The following is a 14,564-nucleotide window of genomic DNA, read 5'->3' on the forward strand; positions in this document are numbered from 1 at the left end:
GGACCAATCACAACCGCTTCTCTAACATGAGGTGGGTTTGATTTGATCACTGTACAGAGGAGCGCCGTTGATGATTTCAGAGCGCCGTTTCATTGCTCTGAATTTCTCCAATTCTATCCAGTTGTTATCGGAGCAATAGCCAAGCCACACTGATCTAATCTATTCAGACTTTTTTTCTCCAGGTCCCACATCTTAACCATCATCTCCTGCTCCATCTTGTGTCAGTGCTTCAGTCTCAGTCTTCCTCATTTGTATATCCAGTCTGGGGGTTTGGCACCAATCCTAGGTTAAGAATTGTACTTATTTCTATATGACAATTTTGACCTCCTTCTACAGATGTTCCTTCATCATTCTGTTGTGTCTTAGACTCACTTCCTCATGTTGACATTTCTGACATGCTAATGACATCTATTGGTGGGTAGATGAGCCAGGAAGGAATGCGACAATGTGATTGGTTGATTGGATGTTGATCATTTATTGACTGATAACAATGTCATCGATAATTTATTGATAAGATGAGAAGTTACAGATGGGTAGGAAATTAATGTTTGCCCTGTCTCAGGACATTGCAGTTGAATTTAAGTGCTCCGACAACCATGATTGTGATATGGTTTTATATCAGTGTACAAAGTACCAAACACTCTGAACAGTTTCAGCTAATAAATGTTTGTATTCCGAGCTGTGTTTTAAAACAAATCCACCATTTTAAATGAGTTCATGCTATATCTGGACAGTACACATTGCCTTTCCAAACTGTCTGTGAGCCAAATAACTTACTTGTGGTGACAATATTATTACTTAAAAATAAAGTAATAATATATGATCAACTACCAAAACATCTAAATCGTTTAACCCGCAAACCATGAAGGGAAGATAAAGAGGGAATTAAACTTGAGATTTTCTGCAAAATTTGTCATATGTATATTGCATCATATAGTTTTACAAACAAATGTACATCAAAGACATAATAAATATGGTTGGACTTCTTATCGGACAGTGAGGAACTGCTTGCTTGCGTTGTTTCCTCATGTCCTCACACACAAGCTCTATTTTTTTAGGAGGAGTATTCGTACTCCTCTGCACTGCGGCGTCCAAAATCCATCCACCCCAAGTAGTCCCGGTCCTTTATCCGGTGGCTGGAGCTGAGTCCACTGGGTTTGCTATTCACCGTGGAGTTCCTACGCACAGAACCTACCACAGAGGTAGAGAGACAGAGAGATAGAGTTAAAGAAAGACAGAGAGAGAGAGACAAAGAGAGACAGGGAAAGAAAGAGACAGACAGAGGAGATAGGGGGACAGACACAGAGAGAAAGCGAGACAGAGTGTTTGGATGTTAGGCAGCATTTTAGTCACAGCTAGCCAAGTCAAAGCATTATGAAAACAAAGTAAAGCGAAGAAGTGCATGAGACAGGCACTATAAATGTACTCTGCTAAAAATGTAGCAGTGGCCAGACCTTCCAGACCTTTCCTACATGTCCCAGTTGCCTAATGTGCTGCTCCTGTTACTGCAGGGTGGCTGGCTTTTTCTGCCTGATTAGACCTCAGTGCTCCCACTCAATCACTGTGATTATGTGCTGTAACACCAGTTTGCTTCTGTCTGCTGGTGTGAAGCTCTGTTGGTGGCAGCCAGGCCGCAGTCGCACAGACAGACACACACACACACAGGCACACAGGCACACAGGCACACACAAGCATTGCACATGCACACATCTACACACACATGAAGGTGTGCACACACATTCCCACATGTACATTGAGCACACAGCTACACACAGGCACGCACGTACACACACACACAATTAGAGGAATATTCCAGCCTTGGAAGTGACAACGTGCAATGAACTTTTCGGCTAATTACCGTAACATGACAGAAATGAGTTGGAAGGAGGATTGGGTAAGGGTAGGATGCTATTTTGTGATTTGGTTTCGATGGTAATGGAAGAAACCTCAACATCCTAGGCTTTTGTCTTTGTAATCTTGTTTATGTAAGTCTTGTATGTGAAGTGCTCCTGTCTGTCTTGTATTCATGACCAAGATTGATTAAATACATGAATGTCAATGGCGTAACCATAGAGAAGCTTTTCACCTCTCCCACGATCTCCCACGCAACACACACACACCACACACAATGTTTCTATCCCCTGGTGTGGAAAAAAGACTGTCTGTAACATGTTTGTCAGTGACACCTCCCACACTGGGACAGGCTTCTGAACAGCAAACACACACACACACACACACACACACACAGTCCCTGTGAGCCAGTTCACTTCTCAAGTCACATAACGGGTCTCCCCAGATCTGCCCCCTGTTTCAAGGTCAACAGGGTGCATCAAGTGTGTATGCGTGCAAGTGTGTGTGCAGTGTGTGTGCATGTGTGTCTGTGTCATTATATGCAGACACACCGTGCTCTATGAAAGCTGACAAAAGAGCTTTAGAAGACAGGTTTGATGCTGCATTGTAAATATTTGTTTGCCTCTTCTGTTTTAACGCATACTGTCACTTTGACGTAGTCCATCTATGCTGAGGAGTTACAATGTGTGTGTGTGTGCGAGTGAATCATCTCTACAGATTTGGTCAAGATAGTGTGTGAGCGAGCAATGAAGGTGTGCCGCGGGTTGCTTCTGGTGTGAGAGCTCCGATAGAGATAGTAGAGAGAGCGTGACATGACACAGGACTGAACAAAAGAGAAAAGAAAGGAAGGAAAAAGCAGAAACAGAGAGGGTGAGCGTCTGAACGAGATGGAAGAAAAGAAGATGAAGTGAAAATGAAGAGAGACTGAGACGGTAATGTACTCTGTCCAACCACTGGAGCTTTCTAAAACCACTGGTCCTTTTTATCAACTCCACACCCAATCGCCCCGGAAACCAGAGGGAAGCACATAAATGTTATTGTCATATTCTGGATGTACTTATTATGCACAATTGACACACCCCACACACACACAAACACGCACACACCTTTCTTAGATGAGATGAGTCTTGCCAGTAATTCGCTGAGGTTAGCTCTTGTGTCTTCATCCTCGTCTGAGAGTGGGAAGGGCTGGGGAGCGGAGCGTGTGTGTCGGAGGTGGGACTTGGACAGGATGGGGGTTTCGGCCTCAAGTCGAGCTAATAAACGTTAAACAGCCCATAAGAATACACTACGAACGGAATACACCGGTGAAAGAGACACGATATGTTTTTGTTGCAAATCAATGAACGATAAATCAATGACACCAGGTTAATTTTCCTAGAGGCACTGTAGACAAGCAGGTGTAATCTCAAGGGATCGTATGCAGTACCTTCTGGGGAAGGGGGGAGGGCTGGGCGTCTCTCGTCCTGGAGATGGGAGGAATGGGGGCGGCCCAAACAGCTGGTGCAGAGGACCACCAACAAAACACACACACACAGCGCAGCAGTCATCTTGGAGGGGGAGAAAGGAAAGAGGAGGATTAGGTGGATGAAGGCGAGGGGAGGAGAGAGGAGAAAGGAGGAAGATGGAGGGGGGAAGAGAGAAATAAGGAGAAGGGTGACGTTAAATTGCTATCCTTTCAGAATCTAAACCTGCACAAGCACCTGTTTAGAGGTCTTTGTGAACGATCAGCTCCTTTAAAAGAGTAGTGGCTGTACAGTTTTCAGGCAGGCTAGCAGATCTAATGAGATGATGGACCATCACTAGTCAAAAGCTTAATCTTTCACTCAAATATCATTAGATACATCTTTTTCAAAGGATTCATGGCTTTCTTCTCTTTTTAATTGAGTGAATAAATTCTACACATCTCTCCACAGAAACATATTGAGGTAGAGTAAAACCCCCCAAAAGGGGCAAACCCTTTCTCATCTAAATCCTAATGAGATTCTATATCATGTTCAGCTGATTGATTCCAGGCTGAAACCCAGCCAACTGGATTTGACAATATTCTCATAAACGCAGCAAACTAAAATTCAAGTCTCCACATCTACAAGTAACCCCCTCCACAGGCATTACATCTCATAGTACACAAAAAGACAGATAAAGTGAAGTACTTACCTCGACAAACAAGTGTGGGATTCCGTGTTACAGGAGTGTAAGAGAGAGAATGAGAGAGAGATGTAGACAAGAGGAGGTCTCTGCTCAGAGAGACAGACCACCCTTATATACTCTGCTCAGCCTTCTTGTGTGTGTGTTTGTGTGTGAGAGTGTGTGTGTGTGTGTGTGTGTGTGTGAGAGTATGTGTGTGTGTGAGTGTCAATCCAGCTCCTGTACTCGCTGTCCCTGCACTTGTGTGTGTCTGTGTGTGTGTGGTATTCCATAAATTTGATGATGTCACTTGTTTGTGCATGAACCCTGGTAGACATACCTGTGATGGAGGAAGACAAGATGAGAACGTTTATTTTCATGCAGACACGAGGGTATCTCTCTCTCCCAATTAAATTACCTTTCATTAAACGTGCGTGAGACACAAAGATTTGTCTCACACACGCTCACATTCACTCTCTCTCTCTCTCTCTCTCTCTCTCTCTCTCTCTCTCTCTCTCTCTCTCTCTCTCTCTCTCTCTCTCTCTCTCTCTCTCTCTCTCTCTCTCTCTCTCTCTCTCTCTCTCTCTCTCTCTCTCTCTCTCTCTCTCTCTCTCTCTCTCTGTCTCTGTCTCTGTCTCTGTCTCTGTCTCTCTCTCTTTCTCAGTTTGCCATCCCATCCCAGCGTGTCTTTTCACACTGCTTTCTGGATGCTGTAACATGTAACTCAGGCCACAAGGAGAGGTGTGGGAGGTGAGGCCAAGCATGGTCCAAGTAGAATTGATTAACCGTGGTGTGGGAGGTGTCTGTGTGTACGTGCGTGTGTGTATGTGTATGTATTTGACAGACCAAAATGGTTAGCGTCTGGACAGACAAGCACTTGCAACCACCTGTAAACCCTTGTCATAAATGAATGTGTTCTGTCTTGTGCAATGTGTTCTGTCTTATACCATTGTCCCTGCTCCCGACACAAGTAAAAAATATCCATTTGTTTGTGCAGAAACTTGGTGGAGAGACAGATTGAGTGGGAGAAAACAAATAAACAAGGGACTCATAGAGCGATAGAGAGAAGAGGGAGGACAGGCAATGATTAAGGTGATAGAGTTGAAAAGCTGGATTGGAGGGAGAAAGAGGAGAAGAGGAAGGAGGAGAGAGAAAGGGCGACCGAGCAACAGTTTGAGAGGAAGAGAAGGACCACTGGCTGAGGGCTAGTCAGTGACAGACTTGATACAGGACTCTTGCTGCTCTCAGTAAACACACTAAATAATTTACACATCTATTAATGCCTCTGTCTCGGCTCACCTTTACACACACATACACACACACACACAAACACATCACACACATCCTTGGACATACAAACAGTCGCAGATACACACACATATACACTTGTGCTTGTGTCTCTGTAATGCATTCCAAATCATAAAAAACATATTGTACTTTTTTTTCTTTTCTATTTTTTATCTACCTCATCCAAGGAGATAAGCTCTCCATGCTGAAACCGACAATTCTGCCCCCGGCCAAGTGGTTTACAGCTCCACCAGAACAAAACCAGCATCATCTCAGTGTTCATGCCTGGCAATAGACAAAGGAGGACATGGTGCTGATAGTCCACAAACACACACAGTGCACACACATCCACAGACACACACACACCAATCTGCTCACACATGCACACTGTGCAATTATGCACACAACCAATGTGTGTGTGCACGACTGTGTGTATATGTTACGTGTCCTTATTTTGATGTGTGGTTGTAGGAGACCTCTGGCCCATCACCCCTTGAGGTAGAATGGATTCAATTTGAAGTGGTGAAGTGGCTCACTAAACACAAGACCGAGAAGTGGAATTAGTGAATCGGTAAATACCCAGCTATGCTCCCTTTTTTTCCACTACATATTCTGAATGGTCATGAAGGAGGAATGCTAATTAAAGAATCTCCATTTGATGGGTTCTCAATGAGATGGTCCTCTCCTCTCTGCTCCTGTTCTCTACCCTACTTCACCCTTCTCTCCTCTCTGCTCTTCTCCTAACCTTTACCTCTCCTTTCCTGTCCTCTCCTCCACCCTCTCCCCTCCTTCCAAAACTATTTAGTGGCATATACTCAAACGCTGCAAACCGCGGCCGCGACATATCGCTTGTGAATGTGGCGCTGTGGGCCTGGGTAGGGTTGAAGGCATCTGCTCGTCAGACGGATTGACTGGAAGGACTGTGCTCTCTGGGAACCTGGGGTGTTAATGGGTCTCTGCCCTGGCTGGCCTGCCATGATGAGAGCCTGGGAGGAGGTCTGTCATAGCCTGTCATGGAGGGAGAAACCCCACCTGGAGTCTCTGGAGGACACAGGGGACCTCGACACGCAGCCGTGACTCATCCGTGAGAGGAGAGGAGGAGGAGAGAGGGGGAGAGAGGGGGAGAGAGGGGGAGAGAGGAGGAGAGAGGAGGAGAGAGGGGGAGAGTTGAGGAGAGAGGAGAGAGGAGGAGAGAGGGGGAGAGAGGGGGAGAGAGGGGGAGAGATGAGGAGAGAGGGGGAGAGATGAGGAGAGAGGGGGAGAGAGGGGGAGAAAGGAGGAGAGAGGGGAAGAGATGAGGAGAGAGGGGGAGAGAGGAGAGATAAGTAGAGAGGAGGAGAGAGGGGGAGAGAGGAGGAGAGATGAGGAGAGAGGGGGAGAGAGGAGGAAAGATAAGTAGAGAGGAGGAGAGAGGGGGAGAGAGGAGGAGAGAGGGGAAGAGAGGGGGAGAGAGAAGGAGAGAGGGGGAGAGATGAGGAGAGAGGGGGAGAGATGAGGAGAGAGGTGGAGAGAGGAGGAGAGATAAGTAGAGAGGAGGAGAGAGGGGGAGAGAGGAGGAGAGATAAATAGAGAGGAGGAGAGAGGAGGAGAGAGGAGGAGAGAGGGGAAGAGATGAGGAGAGATAAGTAGAGAGGAGGAGAGAGGGGGAGAGAGGAGGAGAGATGAGGAGAGAGGGGGAGAGAGGAGAGATAAGTAGAGAGGAGGAGAGAGGGGGAGAGAGGAGGAGAGAGGGGAAGAGATGAGGAGAGGGGGAGAGATGAGGAGATATGGGGAGAGATGAGGAGAGAGGGGGAGAGAGGAGGAGAGAGGGGGAGAGAGGAGGAGAGAGGGGGAGAGAGGAGGATAGAGTGGGAGAGAGGAGGAGAGATAAGTAGAGAGGGGCAGAGAGGAGGAGAGAGGAGGAGAAAGCTGTCAGAAGATAGGATGGTATAATTACTTTGTAATTACATCCGCGGTTGCCCCAACTTGCCCTCTTCAGGCTTCAGGGAGATCAATAGCATTGATCAGGTGGAAAATCTGCTAATGAAAGCATGTGTGTCATGGTTCCCACAATATACTCGAAGCGTAAAATAAACGGTTGACAAAACTTGAGTTTGAGTCTGAGTATTGCAGGCAGACCTCCCGATCACCCCCACCCCCCCACCCCCCCAGCCACCACCCTCCCACTGTGTTCATTCTGTCACATGGGCTGATAACGAACATGTGTCAGTGCGTGTGTGATTATCTGTAGGTTTGTTTTGTCGCCCGTGCAAGTCTGTTGATTGTTGAATGCGTCACGGACAGTGCGCCGTTGAAAATGCCACCCAATTAAGCCAAGTGGTTCGCTGAAAGAATATGACACTGCGTTTTGAAACTAGTGGCAATTAAAAAATCTTTTGATGAAAAAGCAATGAAAGAGTGAATGGGTAGTGAAAGCAGGGAAAGGTTCTTTTTTTTACAAAGGGTGTGTCTGCGTCTGTGTCTGTGTCTGAGTGTGCGTGCGTGTGGTCCAGGCACATGGAGGCAGAGAGGATGACCCCCTGTGTGTCCTCTGTGTGACAAGGCTATCATCTGGAAAATCTGGGCTGACTTTCAGACGACTGGGGAGACTGAGCCATCAGTTCTGAATGATGAATGATGAACAACGTGTGTGTGCATGTGTCTGTATGTCTGTCTGTATGTCTGTCTGTCTGTATGTCTGTCTGTCTGTCTGTCTGTCTGTCTGTCTGTCTGTCTGTCTGTCTGTCGGTCGGCCTCCACTGTGGTTGGTCGGTCAACTTTCTTCACTTGTTGCATCTGAAGTCATATTCAGAAGGCATAGTGGATTTAATGATTTCCAACTCTCTCTCTCGTTCTCTGCATCTCTGCTGTCCCTCCGGGGCAATGCATAATTCATGAGGCATAAACAGACCCTGGCAGCCTATGGGCTGCGAGAAAGCTGAGAACATGGATGTGGCACGAATCAGGCAATTACCAGGAGGGTCAGAGACAAGGCCCGCGCTGTCCAACACCTCTGCCCACTGAGACACAGGGGGAGAAAGGAAGAGAGACGAGAGAGAGAGAGAGAGAGAGAGAGAGAGAGAGAGAGAGAGAGAGAGAGAGAGAGAGAGAGAATGGGGAGAAGATGACAGGAAAATGGAAGCAACGTGTTAAAAGAGAGTGAAAATGGGGTGGAGGTGGAGACATGCTGAGAGAGAAAGAGCCGGATGGAATTCGATGGAAGAAGAACGAAGTGGGAGCGGATGTGCGTGCCTGGATGCCCTTCCCACCAATGTCAATGTTTGTATGACTGAGGGTGAAAAAATTTAGCAATTACATTCAGCAGGGACCCTAACATGAAATGCATCATACAGGCAACCAAAACCATTCCGAAAACAGAGACAAGCTACAGGGTTAAAAATGATGTTGTTTTACATGTAGCAAGCTTGGTTGTTCATGTAGTGCAATAGTAAACAAATCCTTTCTGTGTTCTGTTGTATATCATCAGAGGAATTAAATGTCTTCAAAAAAGACTTCAGACAGCTTCTACAGGCTGTCTATTAGCTCCTTAGGGGTGTGTATGTGTGGGTTTGTGGGTGTGTGTGTGTGCGGGTGTGTGTGCGTGTGTGTGTGTGTGTGTTTGAAGTGTACTTCTGGGGGAGGGTTGTGCAGCACTGACCTTCTCAATCAGAACAGATGGGATTGTGTTTTTGTTTCAGGCATAACGACTCAGTCACAGACACAACACACCAGTCACACACACACACAAACTAACTTAGACTACAGGTTTAGACCTCAACCACCTACATACCCTCTGCATGTGGATGTATTTGACCAATGGCCAAGAACATTTTACGTGGTACCCCATGAATGTGTGTGTGTGTGTGTGTGTGTATCTTGATGAATATTTCACATTTGGCATGCCTACCCTTGAGCAGATGGTCTGTCTTCTGCCTCTCTAATGTGCACCTGTGCCCTCAACACTCTCATGCTAGGAGATGTACAGACCCTCTATAGCAGCTCCAACTCTCTCTCTGCCTGTCTCTGTCTCTCTGTCTGTCACTTTGTATGTCTGTTTTTCTGTAGGTTTTCTGTCTGTCTCTGCCTGTCTTCCTGCCTGCCTGCCTGTCTTCCTGCCTGCCTGTCTTCCTCTCTCCTGCGCCTCTGTCTCTCCCCACCTCCTCTTGTGAACCGAAGCGTTATTTTTCTTCACCCCGTCTCCAACAATGTATCTTCTGCGGGTAACACACAGTCGTAAGAACACTTCAGCAAACTCTTCATCCAAATCTAAATAGCCTGGAGGATGTCCATCAGTAAGGGAATACTCTCCAGATCCTTCAGACCATGTCCAAAGTCATGGATGGAAGTTTCCAAACATCCATTTGGTATCTTAACAGGTTTAGGTTGATTGACGAGCATCTCTCTACCTGACTATTTCCAATCAGTAAGAGCAAGGCACAGAAACTGTCTCAACAAGCTACAGCTGACGTTTATGTTTATGATAAACCTAGCCTGGGTGTAGCTCTGTTGGGCGTCAAACAAAGAGAGGTAAATAATCCAGGCCCTCAATGCCTTCACAGAGATGATTTCATCATGTGTCTACCCTGGATCCAATCATTCTGTGTGTGTGCAGAGTAAGGTTTCTAAAGACAGTCCTGCTGTGAGTGTGTGTGTTGCGTGTTAATCTGGGGAGGTAACTGTGTGTGAGTGTGTGTGAGTGTGGGGGGTGGAGGTGGGTGATGTTCAGAGAACTGTGCTGTAAGTGTCCGGACACATTGACCTACAACAGTAGCAGTACATGGCCCAGTGTTTAACTGTAATGAACGCCATGATTCAGAGAAGAGCCCATTCTCTGCTGCGTGCAGCTGCAGAATGGGTTTGGGCCATTCGTAAAATTGATGCAACTCATATCACATAAAGCCTAATGGTTGGGGAATTGGCACATGTATCCGAGAATGGCAATCATATGCCAGCGTAAAGGAGAAGAATGAACTTTTCAGAGTTTGAATGAGGCCCTGGACGCTGATGGAATAAGCAGGCCCCTTTAAGCCCATGTCTTTGCCTGAGGGCCTGAGGTATTTTAACAGAAAAATCCAGAAAGCGCTGTCTGGAATGTCATTACAAACAAATGGGATACAGCTGGTTTGATTATTTAATGTTTAGTGTGTGTGAGGAAAACATGAAAAGAATGACATTGTTCATGAAATATAATGTTTCCTTTGAACCATTTCTTTCATAAAAAAAAAAACTGTATGACAGTTTCATGGAAGACGTCATCGATCACAGCTGGATTGGACACAACATCATTACTCAGTATGCAGAGCTTTGATGACCAGTTCAGATACCCCCCCCCCCCTCCTCTGTCTATACAGCATGCCTGTCTGGAAGTTTTGAATAACTCCTGTAATAATCTCCAGGCAGACTGCTTGTTGTCTGAAAAGTCTGAGTTGGGAATGCCCGAGCGTTCCCTATTGATTTGTGTAAACACAATGGTACAGATTGATGCTTTGGAATCCATCACCTCAGAGCGGTTGCGGCAGGAGCTGATAATTAGAAACTGGACTGATAGGATCCTTGTGTTAACTCTCTTGTTCCATCTCTCTCTCTTGTTCTATCTCTCTCTCTTGTTCTGTCTCTCTCTCTCTTCCACACATGCACATGCTCTCTTTCTCTTTCTATCCGTCTTACTTCATCTTGTTCGTCACAAATCTTTGTGTGCGTGTGTGTGTGTGTGTGTGTGTGTAGGAGAGTCGTGAGCCCCCCCCCTCTACCCTTTCATTCCAGTGCAAACATGGTGAATATTTAACACCATGCCCCATGGCACCTCCCTCACTGTGTCTGATTGTAGTGTCGTGGAAGATTACCCTCTTGTAAGGTAGCTAAGATGAAGCCATGCCCATTAAGGGTACTGTGGTGCGTGTCTGATTGTGTGTGCCTGTGTACCTGTGTGTAAGTGTCTGAAGGGGGAACCCTCATAGCAACACCCCTGTCACAATACTGTTATCTCTTGAGGTGACAACCACCAAATCAACACTGCTCAAACACAAAGGTTTGCATGGAGGAATTCCTAAGTAGTTATTGAAGGGTGCTGACAAAATGCTCACTGTCATTCAGGCTCATCGTCCATTTCGATTTGAAGGCACACCGAGCTGTTTTTGGAACATAGGTACCATCCTTCTGTTTAATCCTCTTTCCTTTTACAACATCAACAAAGTCTTCGGCTTCCCTAACCTCTGTCTGAGTTTTAATGTTAAAGTTTATCTTTCTCTATTTATTCATGTGTTTATTCATTCATGTGTAGACCTTGATACTGTCGTGACACCGTCTCTCTGGTCTTCATTAGAGTATATAACAAATTCAGTGGCAGAAAGATCGAGAGAGAGAGAGAGAGAGAGAGAGAGAGAGAGAGAGAGAGAGAGAGAGAGAGACAGAGAGACAGAGAGACAGAGAGAGAGAGAGAGAGAGAGAGAGAGAGAGAGAGAGATGACAAAGAAAGGAAGAGAGACCTGAGGGAGACATCAGAATAGAAACCGATTTACACTTCAAATGCACTCCTGCTCTCCAGAAAGAAGTCAGTGGCTATTATGAAGGCACCCTGGTGCTTAGTTATAGAAATAGGGGGGCTTTATTTGTGGCACTTCTCTTAACTGTGGACTCTTTATGAAGGAAAACTAAAAGAATGGATTGGACTTCAATTACAGGATAAAAAACAATAGAACACAGTGGACTTCCGTTATACAATGGAAGAGAATTGAGCTGTCAATTTCAATTATAGAATCAAATAGAATACAACAGGAAATAATGAGACAGGGGATCCTAGAAGAAAGCTATTCTTTGGTGAGAATGTTCCAGTGTTGTCCTGAACTCCTGTACGTGAGGGAGCAGTACTGCCAACCGTATACATTTTTTATGCTCTTTACTTCAATATTTGATGTTGTCACTGAGATAATGGATTCGTCAGTCAGACATTGTCCTGGAGTGCACATGCGCACACACACCATAAGATTGTATGTGAGTTTGAAATAATCGTCACATTGACTACACATGTATAATGAATATTAAACATGTGGAGTGACTAAAATGTGTGTACAAAGCCGTCTTATTGATTGAGGGAATGAGTAAAAGGATCAGTTTCAGATAACTGAATCGATCAACGTTGCGTTACTCCAATAAGTCATGTTTGTTTTGCTTTATTGATATTGACTAAATCATGACATCCTACCAGATGTCACGACTCTAGAGATGTGCTTTATCTGGCTATCTGATGACTTTTAAATGTTGGACACACATCCGCCAGCTCATCATGATGTTTGTCTACGTCCTGCACATACAGGTCTCCTGGTCATTAAAGGCAATATACCCTGAGAAGCCAAACCGTACTGTAACCAAGTAATGAGGCCAGAAAGAATCCAAATACCTTTCTTCTTGTTCTCTAACTCAGCTTTCTCTTTTGACTCTTTTTTTTAAACAAAGGTCCTTAGAATGAAATGGAATAGACGATGAGGGTTGTAAAGATGAAGAAAAGAAAAAAGGATGTGGGGGGGGGGGGGTTGTCTTTGACATTTGATGCCAAGAAAAGTCATGATTGTGTGGATATGGGCAAGTTTGTCCATTGCAGAGTGTGTGAGAGTGTGTGTGTGAGCGTGTACTTAGGTCTATAGCTCTACTGTAGGTGTTGGGAGCTGGGTGTCACTTTGCTCATGCCGTGAGTCTCCTCTACTGTTGCCAAGAGTCCTGTTTATGTCCTTCTGGCTGTTTGCCTGGTCGATGTTACCTGCCTTAGGCCATAGACAGACAGACAGAGAGACAGAGAGAGAGAGAGAGAGAGAGAGAGAGAGAGAGAGAGAGAGAGAGAGAGAGAGAGAGAGAGAGAGAGAGAGAGAGAGAGAGACATAGACAATAAGGGGAGAATGGAGAAATGGAAGAAGGAGCGCTCCATCAGGCACCTTGATTAGCATATCTGCTAGCTGGCCACACTTGGCTGGGCCAGGGATACAGAGAGGCTTGGATACCTTGTTACCTACCCTGCTCAGGAACAGGTGGAACCAAACCTGCAGCCGAGCTGTGTGGCCAGGCCACTGGAGACGGAAAGGCACTCCAAAAAATCTATAACCCTGATAAATATTTATAGTTCTGTGAATATTTTTCACCTACAAGCTGTTGAAGTCCTGATATTAGGACCAGGAAGGGCCTCTCATGCTGTTCCTGGCCTGGCAAATGACTAATTGGATGCAGATTGCGGTATTCACAGTTCCTCAAAGAGTTGTCCGACTCTGGGTTAAATATGCATAATCCAAATATGTGATGCTTTTTATTCACACACATTTGATCCCTCACCAGCAGGTGAGTGTCTACTCTAGGTCCATTTCGGTCATGTTTAGTTCCCAGTGTTGGTGTGTTTGGACAGTGGTATTTGTGGTAGCGGACACTGCACCTCGAGGGTCGGGAGTAAGGGTCAAGGAACCCCACCGACTCAATCTGAGATGAACTCAGTGTGTTAGTCACGCATAGCTGGTAAGGTGGTCTATGTGTGTTTGCGGGTGTGAATGTGTTTACATGCAGCTGTGTGTTTGTGTGTGCGGTCGTGCATGCATGCACGATCATGTGTGTGTTTGTGTGAGGGCGCGTTTGTGTGTGTCTCCAATGCATGGACGTCAGAAGCAAAGTGATGGTCATCATGACAGGCACATCTTGTACACATCCCATTGTGGTTCAACTGCGTCACCTAGCCCAACATTCCATAATGATAGGGTCACTCTGTCTCCAAAACAGGAAGGAAGATGTCGGACGGATCTAATCTGTGGTGAGTTTAGTCACAGAACGCCGTTGAAGCGACAGGCAGGTAGAACTGACCGAGCCCACGTCATAGTCTCACAACTCATCTGTTTCCTGGATCATTATAACCCCCCCCCTCCTCCCCTCCCTCCCCCTCACAACTCACACAAACACATCAGTATTAAAGTTTTAAAATACTTTGGCAATGATGATAGACACAATTAATTATAATTGTCTGTGTGTGCGCAGAGGGTGGAATGGCAACGTCCCAACCGGCATGAAAATGGCAGCATTCCTGAGTCAGCCACAGTCCTGAGTCACGTCACACTTCACACAACATGGCAAGAAGGGCGTTGTTATAGAAAGGCTTCAGTGTCGAGGATGCTGTGGCTAGGGCTGTAGATAGTTAGCAAAGATGGTAGGTATAAAGTAGAATGCTCTTAGAATGCTTGAGTTTATGTATGAAGTCGAATAATAAACTCAAAGAAGACAAGAGGCCAGAATCGGTCATTCTGTTGTCCCCAACAATTGTAATTGATCAGCAAGCGCTCTTATGAAGGCCCCAC

At 45.8% G+C, this 14,564-nt stretch overlaps 1 protein-coding gene across 1 annotated transcript; it reads right to left on the bottom strand.

The window, feature by feature from the left end:
• Positions 1-519: 519 nt before the first annotated feature.
• LOC146295455 (cholecystokinin-like) lies at positions 520-3,401 on the bottom strand. Its single transcript, XM_084695438.1, has 3 exons — positions 3,281-3,401; positions 2,958-3,107; positions 520-1,191 (listed from the first exon to the last, which is right to left on the bottom strand). The coding sequence occupies exons 1-3, from the start codon at positions 3,399-3,401 to the stop codon at positions 1,055-1,057; spliced, it is 408 nt and encodes a 135-aa protein (XP_084551564.1). The 3' UTR covers positions 520-1,054.
• Positions 3,402-14,564: the final 11,163 nt, after the last annotated feature.

The sequence above is a fragment of the Hypomesus nipponensis genome, chromosome 4, assembly GCF_054491055.1.
Source record: "Hypomesus nipponensis isolate SF chromosome 4, ASM5449105v1, whole genome shotgun sequence".
Lineage (NCBI taxonomy): Eukaryota > Metazoa > Chordata > Actinopteri > Osmeriformes > Osmeridae > Hypomesus > Hypomesus nipponensis.